This window comes from Mustela erminea, chromosome 4 (assembly GCF_009829155.1).
Source record: "Mustela erminea isolate mMusErm1 chromosome 4, mMusErm1.Pri, whole genome shotgun sequence".
In the NCBI taxonomy this organism is placed as follows: Eukaryota; Metazoa; Chordata; class Mammalia; order Carnivora; family Mustelidae; genus Mustela; species Mustela erminea.
This window is the reverse complement of record NC_045617.1, coordinates 51050566-51063521: the sequence shown is the minus strand read 5'-3', so window position 1 is coordinate 51063521 and position 12956 is coordinate 51050566. Positions and strand designations below refer to the sequence as shown.

Below are 12956 nucleotides of genomic sequence, written 5' to 3'. Positions count from 1 at the left end.
ACTCCTTCACTGAAATCTACTGCCTTCTTTGCTTTCTAGTAGATAAAAGGCTAAGTTATTAAAACCCAGGGATAAGTTTCCCACTTAATTATCATGGTGACAACTGACCTTTTCCTTTAAAGTATTATATTTAATTCATTTTTTTGGAGACTACTTATTTTAGTTGTATCTTACTTATTGGTTCTGTCTAATAAATTCCGGCCTGGAGGATACTGAGCCAATGATATATTTATATTCAGTGAACATTTAATTTAACATTTATGTTATTCGCCTATACTCGTTGACTTCATTTTCTGCCCTGTAATGATCCAGTTTTCTCCTTCACCTCTTGTGCTGGTAGCAATAAGAAAAACATCGTGTTCTGTCTTCACTCCTTCCAAAACAGCATGCTTGTTTCTGAAAGTGTCAGACTTCACCACTGCATGCCTTTGGCTAGCACGCATAAATGATCAAATCACTGAATTTAATGAACTATTACATCTTTACATATTTTTGGTTTTAAATATAAATATCCAAACTGCGAGCCACACTCAAATGTATAGTATACTTTTTTACATCATCTGCTGTCAAGAAACATGACTCTGTTACTGCCCTTTTAGGCATCTCTGCCTTCCAACAGAAGGCAGTACCTTCACAAGGCAAAGAAACCTTCAGAGCCCCCATCTTGCCTAGATGAAGTCCCAAAGTTCCAATTTTTTTTAAAAGATTTTTTTAAAGACTTATTTGATGGAGAGAGCATGAGGGAGAGAGAGAGAGAGAGAGCACAAGCAGGGGGAAGTGAGGAGCAAGGGAGAGGGAGAAAAAGACACCCCACTGAGCAGGGAGCCTAACTCGGGGCTCAGTCTCATGACCATGAGATCACGACCTGAGCCAAAACCAAGAGTCAGATACTCAACTGACTGAACCATTCAGGCGCCCCATCAAGAGTCCAATTTTAAAAGACCAAAATGGAAGAAGAGGACCCAAGCACAATGCAGGAAGGTATAGCCACCTTCATGGATATATTGAGTTGCCCCATGCCTCCAGAATCTGGTCCTTTTTACCGACCCATGGGTCGCCCTCGTCCTCAAGCTCACAAAATGGCTACTGTACCTCCAGGTATTGCATCAACATTTCAGAGCAGGAACAATGGTGAAGAGGGAAGGCAAAACTGCCTTCTACCAGACTTTGCCTTCTGTTAAAGAACTTTCTCAGAAGCCCAACTAGTTACTTATATTTATATCTCTTTGAGCAGAATTAGCCTTAAGAGAGACTGGAAATAGACAATTTTAGTTGATCTTCTGCCACCCAGAGTAAAACCAGCTTTCTTCTGATGAAAAGGGAGAGAGAAATGGACATGGAATTAGCAAAGAGCAGTGTTCGCATCAAAGATAGTAAGTCTCTACAAAAACGTCAAGTTAACTTTGACTGAATTCCAACTAAAATAATAATTAGGAAACTACCACTATGTGTCCATAGCCTAACTTCAGAATCTAACTTTTGAAGTGAAATTTAGCAGCATGTAAAGAAAATTAATATTTTTCACCACTGGAAAAAAAAAAATCTGCAAACTTTAACTTTCTTAAGCCCAGCACAGGAATAGAAAAATAAATCTAAGAAAGGTTTTAATTCTGAAAATACTCTGCAAAAGTATCTGGTGATTATTATTATTATTATTTTATTTATTTATTTTTTTACCAAGAAAGTATCTTCTCTTTGAAAGGTCCCCTATTATAAAAATGGGATTAGAGGGAGCCTGGGTGGCTCAGTGGGTTAACCCTCTGCCTTCAGCTCAGGTCATGATCTCAGGGTCCTGGGATCGAGTCCCGCATCGGGCTCTCTGCTCAACAGGGAGCCTGCTTCCCCCTCTCTCTCTGCCTGCATCTCTGCCTGCTTGTGATTTGTCTCTCTGTGTGCCAAATAAATAAATAAAATCTTTTTAAAAAAATGGGATTAGGTAATAGGAAGTAGTCATGGGACTCTAAAAGCTTCCTCTCGAGATCCCTTCAATCCTAAAAGACCTGGGTAGAAAGATAAACTGATAGCATTTTATCAGATACACACAGCCATCTTATTCATGTACTAGGGTCATTCAGTCTTCCTGGCAGGATGTTCAGGCAAAACACTTGAGTATTTTCCGGGTGGGTATGTTTTACCTGTCCTGAGTATTTTCCAACACCGGTGTGATTCAGTCTAGTTTGGTGCTGAGAGTGTAAAAATAACACCAAATATGGTAGACTATCACTTTGATAGCATTTATTTTTGTTTTTATTCAGTTTATGCACTAATTCAGAAAGTGCCTGAGCATATGATTAAGCAGAGCCAGCAGCTGCCAGTGTGATGAAATCTGGGAACTACAGGAAAGACCGCCCCCACAGACATGCCGTTTCAATCGTGGTGAAAGGCTGTTAAGGCATGTTGGCTAAGTGCATACTGTCCCTAAAGAGACAGTTTCATATCACTGTTCTATAACTGGTAATATCTTAGAGCAAAAGAATATATCAAGTGATTTGGTAGAGTCATTTAGGATAGAGGTGGAACTCAAGACAGAAAAATTCCAGTAAGAGTAAAAGCAAAGTCCAAAAAAAACATAGAATTGGGGCACTACAGCATGGACCCCAGCCCACCTGGAAGCAGAGCAAAACATGCCCAAAGAAAGAATCTCAAAGCCAATAGAAAGATACCAAGACACTCTGCCTGCTTCACACTCTTACCCTGAAATTACCTGGGATGCTATGGCCTTTATCAGAAGGGAAAAATTCCCTTATTCTGCTATAAGCACCACTTGACAACTTTTAATTATTCATAAAATTATGTTATACATTAAAACCAAGGTTAAGTAAAAAGTAATCTAAATAATTTCAAAAAGAATAATCATTTATTCACAAAATCCTAATGTCGTTTAAGAGCCCAGTAGGATAAATACTGGAATATATAGGTAATACTATCAGTAGAGGTGAATCTCTAAAATCATTGCAACAATCCTGCCTAGATTATCATTATAAAGCACTGTAAACTGCTGTAGCTAAAGCTTCAAAGTGAATGAAATAAATGTGCCCTTCTGCTACAGAATTTGTATTTCAGTGCTACCTAATTTGTGCTAATGTCTAACTAGGTTAAGCAGCTACTATGTTTATAGCATAGTTCCAAGGAAGAATTATCTGTTAACTCATACAGGATTTGCAGTATGTATGGTCATTAGTGAGCAAGTCGACAAGTAGTTAAGTATTGCTGACAAGATCAGGTTAAACACATACTGTGAATTTTTTTAGTTTGGAGTAAGTATTTGAAAAGTACTTTTAATATTGAAAAATGTAGCTGCAATTCTCCTTCAGATAGTAACCAGTATGTATCTGTAGTGGTTCTTTTTACAGTACTGTAATTCCTGTTCAATTCAAAACAACAAACGTATATTGAGATCAACTATGAGCAAAACAGACATTGTTTTAGGAATTGTAGAAACTGTAGTGATAGGAACACATTTGCTTCTCTCAACATGTTTAGAATCTAAATGGGTAATGAAATAAATACAACCAACCAGGATATACGGTAGAATTCAAGTCTATAAAACTGAGGGGCTTGAGAAAGACTCAACAGATATGTGGTGTCTATGATAGCACTGAAGGCTGACCAGGGTCCTAGTAATTAGAGATTGATGAGAGATACCATTCTAGATCAGAAGAAGAGGCACAGAAGTATTAGGTATATTCACTTAAGAATGTGGAGTCCAGTTTGTTAGGAGTAACATACAGGCAGTTGGAGAAATAGTTCTTTTTAAGCACTTTAAAAGCAAGTCTCAAATAGAATAAGCAACCTAAAATTTGTATTAAAACAAAAAAGAACCTGAATAGCCAAAGCAATCTTGAGAAAGAAGAACAAAGCTGGAGGCATCATGCTTCCTGATTTCTAACTATATTACAAAGCCATATTAATCAAAACAGAATGGAATAAGCATTAAAAACATATACATGGATCAATGGAGCTGAATAGAGAGCCCAAAAATAAGCCCATACTTATATGGTCAATTAATTATGTCAAAAGAGCCAAGAATGTACAATGGCGAAAGTAGCCTCTTCCATAAATGGTGTTGGGAAAACTAGACGGCCACATGCCAAAGAATGAAACTGAACCACTATTTAATATCATACAGAAACATAACTAAAAATGGATTAAAGACTTGAATTTAAGGTCTGAAAGTATTAAACTCCAAGAAGAAAACATAGATAGTAAGCTCCTTGACAATAGTCTTGGAAATTAGTTTTTGGATTTGACACCTAGAGCAAAGCCAAAAAAAAAGAAGAAGAAGAAGCAACTAGCACTACATCAAACTACAAAGCCTCTGTACAACAAAGGAAACCATCAACAAAATAAAAGGCAGCCTATTGAATGGGAGAAAATATTTGTCAATCAAATACCAAATAAAGACTTAATATCCAAAATATATAAAGAAGTTATACAACTCAATAGGAAAAGCACAAACCAATTACAAACTGGGCAGAGGATCTGAATAGACATTTTTCCAAGGAAGACATATGTATGGCTAGCAGGTACATGGAAAGATGCTCAACATAGCTAATCTCCAGGGAGATGCAAATCAAAACCACAGTGAGCTATCTCTTCACACCTGTCAGAATCAAAAAGAGAAATAATAAATATTGGTGAGAATGTGAAGAGGAAACCCTAGTGTTCCCACTGTCAGTGGGAATGTAAAGTGGTTTAGCCATTATGGAAAACACTACAGAGATTCCTCAAAAAATTAAAAATAGAATTACCACATGATGCAGAACTTCCACTTTGGGGTATTTATCCAAAGAAAAAGAGAACACTAATTCAAACATATACATGCATTATCCATGTTCACTGCAGCATCATCTATAATAGCCACGACATAGAAAGAACCTAAATGTTCACTGATGGATGAATGAATAAAGAAAATATAGTGTATGCATATACAAATGTATGTGTGTATACGCACAAATGCATACTTATTTATATGTATGTGTGCACGTACACACACATACAATGGATTATTATTCAGCCATAAAACAAGAATGAAATCTTGCCATTTGTGACAGGTATGGACCTTAAGGGCAATATGGTAAATGATATAAGCCAGACAGAAAAAATTAAATAAATACTAAATAATGCAGTTGTATATGGTATATTCAAAAAAACAAAACAAAACAAAAACAAAAAGTTCATGAATATAGAGAAGGGACTGGTAGTTGCCTGAGGTAGGGGTTAGGGAGTGTTGAAATGGGTGAAGGGATTAATGGAAAGGTACAAATTTCCAGTTATAAAATGAATTAAAGTATTAGGGATATGTATAGCATGGAGACTATAGTTAATAACTATATTAACTAAACACTATATTGCATATTTTAAAGTAGCCAGGAGACTGCATCTTGAAAGTCCTCATCACACACAAAAAAGAATTTGGTAATTGTATAGTGGTAGATGTTAACTAGACTTACTATGGTGATCATTTTGCAATTTATGTAAGTATCAAAACATTATGTGATACTTGAAGCTAACATGTTATGTCAATTATACCTCAACAAAAAGTATATATCTATTTATAGGACCACCTCATTATAGAATACATTCCTCTGGGCTCTAAAAGAATATTTCTTTTCATTTATGTATTATTAGAGTGGATAGATTTGGGGACTGTTCCAAACACGTCTTAATAAGCAAATGGTAAAGCCACTTTATATCTTTAAACTGATTCCTGTATCCCCTCATACTACGCTTCCCATTGTCCACTTTTTAGTTCTCACTTTGATCCATCTCACTTTCAGTCATCTAGGGCCAAACAGTAACTTCTCTGTCACATCTACATTTTCCTCATGAACATGTATGTTGATGTCACACAATCTAATCCTATTCCTCCTTGATTTGTGTGGACTCAGAATGAGAGCCTGTCTGGCCTCTGAGAGATCGTAACTGTTCTAAGACCGAGTTATACTGAGTTACTGTATACTGAGTTATAATGTATTCTTAGAGCACCCACGTGTCTCAGTCAGTTAAATGTCTGCCTTCGGCTCAGGTGATGATCCCTGGGTCCTGGGATCGAGTCCCACATCACCCACATTGGGTTCCCTGCTCAGTGGGGAGTCTGCTTCTCCCTGTCCCTCTGTCTGCTACTCCCCCTCTTGTTTGCTCTTTCTCTCTCTCTGTCAAATAAATAAGATCTTAAAAAAAGAAAAAAAAAGAAAAGAAAGAAAGAAACATTCTTAAATGTAGGATAAAACTCTGCCCCCAAGATCTTTATGTTATCATTGGCATTAGTGTCATACACTGAAAGTTTTTATCACACCACTGAATTCAACATACAAGACACTGTCATGTATTCTCAGATTCATCTGAGTAATGAATTATAGCAGTAATACGGAGAAAAGATTTTGAGCTTTATAAACCATCAAGAGAAAAAAGTCATTCACCAAAACTGTAAAGTTTTTTTCTTTTTTAAAATATTTTATTCATTTATTTGACAGAGATCACAAGTAGGCAGAGCAGCAGGCAGACAGAGAGGAGGAAGCAGGCTCCCCGCTGAGCAGAGAGCCCGATGTGGGGCTCGATCCCAGGACCCTGGGATCATGACCTGAGCTGAAGGCAGAGGCTTAACCCGCTGAGCCACCCAGGTGCCCAAAACTGTAAAGTTTTTGAAAGAAATGTTCTCCTTTGTTTTCCTTCCAGCCCAATTAAAGGAATAGGAAGATAGAAAGTGTTAAATATGTCAAGCATTTACTTTTTGTCTGAAAACTTACTATCTTTATTTGGCTTTTTCTGAGATGAGCTACAACCAATATGTGTTTTAAAGATGCTTGTTGTTTCTTTGTAGGTTCAAGCCAGTTATGCGACACACTATGAAAATATTTTCTTTCTGTTCTGGGTTCTGGAGCAGCTTCTTCAAAAGGAAACCAAAGAAGGCAACACTTCAAGTGTAGGGCATGATGACCAAGAAATCAAGAAATTTCTTCAGAAGCACGATGAAACTATTTTCCAACTCTCTGATGCATTTCCTTTATTTACTTTTTATTTATGGAGACTGGGCATTCTCTTGAACTCAGTAGAAACTGTTGACAGTAACTCACTTCCTTAGCAATTTACTAAATATCAGAAGCATACTGAAGTATGAAGATCTTCTGCTTAAAAGATTTTCAAGAATATTTTTTAAATGAGCATTTTAAATGGATCTCTAAATATAATCACTAATTCAGTAGTTTTAAATTGTATATAAAACATTATGAGTCTTATTTCTATACTAAATCAGATAGTTTCAATTGAGAATGTCCTTATTTCCACGTAACTGTATTTTACAATATGTTACTCAATATAGTCTAGCTCTAGTATTCTCTATAATGGACCATTAATTGTCTATCTCACAAACATTATTTACATTTTAAAATATTTACATGTACTAGATAGTAAAAGGCAACAAGAGATCTTAAAAGTTTTGTTGCTTTGTCAATGGTCTTTAAGTAGTTATAAATGAAATTTTTAAAATTTTGTTCTTACATAGTTTCATTTACATGATTATCTATTATCTTAGAGGATGATTTCTTTAACATTTATAAACCAAATGGCCCTCAATTTCATAAAATCAAGGTATATGTTAAGTCCTTTAAAAGTACTAGCTCATTGTTTAAATGTCATTTTTCAAGTGCTTGTTTTGATTCTGTTTATTATGTATAATATCCCTGTTGTTAAAATGTAGTTAAGTCATGTATAATTAAATCATTAAGGATATTTTTACAAATCTAACATCTGCCCACAAATATACTTATTGAAAGTAAATTTATACTTATTAAAAGCGTTAGTTGAATTTTCCAGTTACACAGTTTCATTTACTTTATTTCAATTATTAAATTCATAACCAAGTAGCTTAATGAAGACCATTATGTACTTTCCTATAGTGCAATTTAGGGCACAACAAATACAAATGTAGTTTATTAACTATGTGTGATATTGCTTCATAAGTTAATTACCACTCCTAAATGCCACTGATATTTAAGAAAATGAATATATATAAAAGCATATCATCTGCCACAGTTATTTTTAGAATTATTTCTAGTTTTGTAGAAAAGAAAGCCTTTTTTCTAAAACTCAATGTATATATTAGTCACCTATTGTTACATAACAAACTACTACCAAATCTCAGGGGCATACAACAATAAATACTTCTCAAGTGTCTGTGGGCCACTTGGGGATCTGGTCATCTGACCTGGAGAATGTTGGAAAGCTCTGCTCAGGTTGCAGATCCCACTGAGCTAGGCTCTTTGTTATAAATTGGGGTTTGGTTTCTTCCACTTGTGCTTATTCTGGGGCCCAGGTTGAGAGGGAAGCAGCTACTCAGGACAGCTACTCAACCTCTTCTGTGGCAGTGGCAGACAGGCAAGAGGGAAAGGGCAAGGCTGAGAAATATTAGGCTGTCATTGTCCGTCACATGCATTAGCCAAAGCACATCAGATGGTCAAACACAGAGAAAAGAGGCAGGGAAGTACCCTCTACCCAGTGTGGGAGAACTTGCAAAGTTATATGACAAAGGGCATGGATACAGGAGAGGATGGAGAATTGGGGCAAATAATGTACTTCACCACACACACCGGTTGAACACAAGAAGGGGATTTCAGATCCTAATTAAGAGGAAGTTTTCTAATATTGGATTCTTGGGATTTAGATAACTGATGACATCACACAAAATCCACGACCCATGACATCTCCCCATCCTCACTCTTTTTTTTTTTTTAAAGATTTTATTTTTTATTTGACAGACAGATATCACAAGTAGGCAGAGAGGCAGGCAGAGAGATAGAGGAGGAAGCAGACTCCCTGCTGAGCAGAGAGTCCAATGGGGGAATCAGTCCTAGGACGTTGAGATCAAGACCTGAGCCGAAGGCAGAGGTTTAACCCACTGAGCCACCCAGGTGCCCCTCCCCATCCTCACTCTTAATGATTAGACAAAGTTGGTAAATACATAAGCAACAGTAGTGGTCCCTTTCCCACTGCAGTCAGCCAACATAATGATCCTAAAAAGACTTTTGTAACTAGAACAGATTTCTTAATTCTAGTAGTCTTTAAAGCTTCATGGTCTGAAAATTAGCATAGAAAATATATTTATTTTAGAGGCACAGACATGTTGGGACTATCATTAATGTATATGGAGATACATATTATTTCTTCATTTGATGTTATTTTTTGTAAACACTTATATTTAGTCAATTGTATGACACCTTAACCCTTCATAATCGAGTGTTTCAGTCTCTAACAGTGTTAACTCTGCAGTACATTTAGTACTGAGGTCTAATTGTATGGGTGAAAAAGAAGATAAAATGAGACATTTGTATCTGTTTCAAAAAAGTGGTATAAGATAGTGAATGAATGAATGAATGAATGATTTGAACTAGAATTAAAGTGATTTAACAATGTTGCAATTAAGATTCTATTAATGTCTAACTTTATAATTAAAGTTATAGGGGTAGAAGAATAATGGAGACAGTAGAAATTAGGCAGTGCTGAAATTGTTTTAGGATAGGATGGGAGGACCACAAGGCAATACTAAAAATGAAAGAAATAATAAAAATGATAGTGTCTCTCTCTCTCAGAACCTTCCTGCGGCTGCGTTCGGACCTTGCTGCTCCAGCCTCTGGGACACGTCCCATCCTTCCAGCCTGAGACTAGCAGTATAGAAAAAAAAAAAAAAAAACATATAATTTCTTGCCCCGTACACACCTTGAGGCGAGCAAAAAAAATTAAAATAAATTTTAACAATGAGGGAAATCGTGCACATCCAGGCCTGTCAGTGTGGCAACCAGATCGGTGCCAAGTTCTGGGAGGTAATCAGTGATGAACACGGCATCGACCCCACTGGAACCTACCACGGTGACAGCGACCTGCAGCTGGATCGCATCTCCGTGTACTACAATGAAGCTACAGGTGGCAAATATGTTCCTCGTGCTATCTTGGTGGATCTAGAACCCGGGACCATGGACTCTGTTCGCTCAGGTCCTTTTGGGCAGATATTCAGACCAGACAACTTTGTTTTTGGTCAGTCTGGGGCAGGCAACAACTGGGCCAAAGGCCACTACACAGAGGGTGCTGAGCTGGTTGACTCAGTCCTGGATGTGGTGAGGAAGGAGGCGGAGAGCTGTGACTGCCTACAGGGCTTCCAGCTGACCCACTCACTGGGTGGGGGCACAGGCTCTGGAATGGGCACCTTGCTCATCAGCAAGACCCGAGAAGAGTATCCTGACCGCATCATGAACACCTTCAGTGTGGTACCCTCACCCAAAGTGTCTGACACTGTGGTCAAGCCCTACAATGCCACCCTCTCCGTCCATCAGTTGGTAGAGAACACAGATGAGACCTACTGCATTGACAACGAGGCCCTTTATGACATCTGCTTCCACACTCTCAAGCTGACCACGCCAACCTACGGAGACCTGAACCACCTCGTCTCAGCCACCATGAGTGGTGTCACCACCTGCCTCCGCTTCCCTGGTCAACTCAATGCTGACCTCCGGAAGCTAGCCGTCAACATGGTGCCCTTCCCACGGCTCCACTTCTTCATGCCTGGCTTTGCACCTCTGACCAGCCGTGGAAGCCAGCAGTATCGGGCCCTCACTGTGCCTGAACTCACCCAGCAGGTCTTTGATGCCAAGAACATGATGGCTGCCTGTGACCCCCGCCATGGCCGTTACCTCACTGTGGCTGCTGTCTTCCGTGGGCGGATGTCCATGAAGGAGGTAGATGAGCAGATGCTCAATGTGCAGAATAAGAATAGCAGCTACTTTGTGGAGTGGATCCCCAACAATGTCAAGACAGCAGTCTGCGATATCCCACCTCGTGGCCTCAAGATGGCAGTCACCTTCATTGGAAATAGCACAGCCATCCAGGAGCTCTTCAAGCGCATCTCAGAGCAGTTCACGGCCATGTTCCGGCGCAAGGCCTTCCTCCACTGGTACACAGGTGAGGGCATGGACGAGATGGAATTCACTGAAGCTGAGAGCAACATGAATGACCTTGTTTCCGAGTACCAGCAGTACCAGGATGCCACCGCAGAAGAGGAGGAGGATTTCGGTGAGGAGGCTGAAGAGGAGGCCTAAGGCAGAGCATCATCACCTCAGGATTCTCCATTCCCTCAGCCTTCTTCCTCAGCTGCCCCTGTCCTCTCCCTCAGAATTACATTTTCTGCCTCTGTCTCTTTTTTCCTTTTTTGGAGGGGGGTGGTCCTAGAACACAGTGTCTGACACATAATAGGCGCTCAATAAATACTTGTTGTTTGTTGAATGTCTCCTCTCTTCCACTCTGGGAAACCTAGATTTCTGCCATTCTCAGTAACCCTGTATTTCCTTTCGGTGTCCCCTTCTCCCATTTGTCCAGTTGGTATTTCCCTTTGTTTTATAAGATAATTCTCCAAGAAGCTGGGTCTCATCAGATCCCATCTAGAACCAAGTGCTTAAAACCCAGTAGACGGCCACCATCCTAAGCCCATGTGGTAGCCCCAGGGAAAGGAAACAAAGCTACCTCATAGCAGTAGAAGTACCTGTAAGGAAGGGGTAGGGTTTTCTATTCTAGAGCAGTTTTGGAGAGGGATATCCAGGCTCTTGAGTCCTAATTTCCAGGAATTTCCCTGCTCCTCTCAGCTTCAGGAGAGGTGTTGACAGTATTATCTGTATTTTCCCGTCTTCTTCCAAGCTGAGTCCTGAGCTGTTTCTTTTGCAGGGGTCTGCCCCACCCTGTTAAAGCAGGATCCTTCTCTTTTCCTATATAACCACCTTCATATGTTGGATTCCTTCCTTTTCCCCTGGTTGGAGAAGGGGGCCAATAAGGGGAAGAGGGACTAGCCTCCAGAAAGACCCTCCCCATCCCCACCCTTAGCAAACACCCAGCTCTGCTGTGTATATACAGAAAGGTTTGTACTGCCACCTAAATCTTTTGAATCATTCTTCCAGAGAGGGGACAAGGAGACCCTCCCATTTTGGCAACATCTCGTTTTTTTCCTTTTGCTATTCCCTCCCCTGCCCTTGGCTTCATCCTGTCCTACACTTCAAATTTCTATATTGTGTTGAACTTGCTTTTTTTCATATTGAAAAGATAACATTGCCCCAAGAGCCAAAAATAAATGACAACTGAAAAAAAAAAATGATAGTAAGTGCTAACATTCATATAGTAGATGTTGAACACTCATGTAGCATAGATATAAATAGATGCCAGGCCCTGAGCTAAGCATTTTATCTATATTTACTCACTTAATTCTCCCAACAATCCTACACGATAAGTAAGATTATTACGTCCGTTTTTGAGATGAGGAACTGGCAAAGGAATGTTCCATGGCTCACCCAACATCTCATCACCAAGAAGCAGAAGACTAAGATTTGAGCCCCAGGAGTTCTAGCTTCCCAGTCTGCACTACTCAATAATCTGCTATATTTTCTGTTCATTACAAACTGCTGGCACTTCATGAAATTTCACAAATACCACTTCTTGGGAATTGTCACTGAAGCTTTATGTGCCCTCAACTACAGATCTTAACCCATGGAGGTTACTAGCTTATTTTGGATCCTTCAGCCCCTGCAGAGCAGCCTCTCAGAACAACAGCCTTTTTGTTCTTTTCTACATTGTAGCATTTACTGTAGTAAAGACTCTTTATGTAAGTTACAGCTCCTCTTTGAACAATTAAGTTCTAAGAAGTACAAAGCTCTCTTTAAAGATGGGGCAGGTGAACTGTCAGTCTGCAGTGCTCAGCCGGTGGGAAGAGAAAACAAATCAGATTGCTTTACCCTTGGACCTATAAATAGATATTTGTGGTATTTAATGCAATTCTTTTACAAACTTGTACTTTGCTGTCATCCTGGTGAGCGTCCTAGAGAAAGGGTACTTACCAGAGAGAAGCAAGAAAAAAAAAATGCCACTTGCATTTCCAGATTTTAATGTGAGTTTGTAGATTTTTAAAAGATATTGATGGCTCTAGC

The 12956-nt window shown here is 39.0% G+C and overlaps 2 protein-coding genes across 3 annotated transcripts in view; both read left to right on the top strand.

The window, feature by feature from the left end:
- The window catches only part of MEI4 (meiotic double-stranded break formation protein 4), a 248763-nt gene extending 239978 nt beyond the window's left edge, over nucleotides 1-8785 (top strand). For both annotated transcript variants that reach the window (XM_032339230.1, XM_032339229.1), the window contains one exon: nucleotides 6824-8785. In XM_032339230.1, coding sequence (XP_032195121.1) covers nucleotides 6824-7084 — 261 coding nt within the window. In that variant the 3' untranslated portion in view covers nucleotides 7085-8785. The remainder of the gene's footprint in view (nucleotides 1-6823) is intronic.
- An 803-nt stretch (nucleotides 8786-9588) lies between these two features.
- On the top strand, nucleotides 9589-12127 carry LOC116588318 (tubulin beta chain-like). The gene has a single exon (XM_032339228.1). The coding sequence runs from the start codon at nucleotides 9753-9755 to the stop codon at nucleotides 11085-11087; it is 1335 nt and encodes a 444-aa protein (XP_032195119.1). The 5' UTR covers nucleotides 9589-9752; the 3' UTR covers nucleotides 11088-12127.
- Nucleotides 12128-12956: the final 829 nt, after the last annotated feature.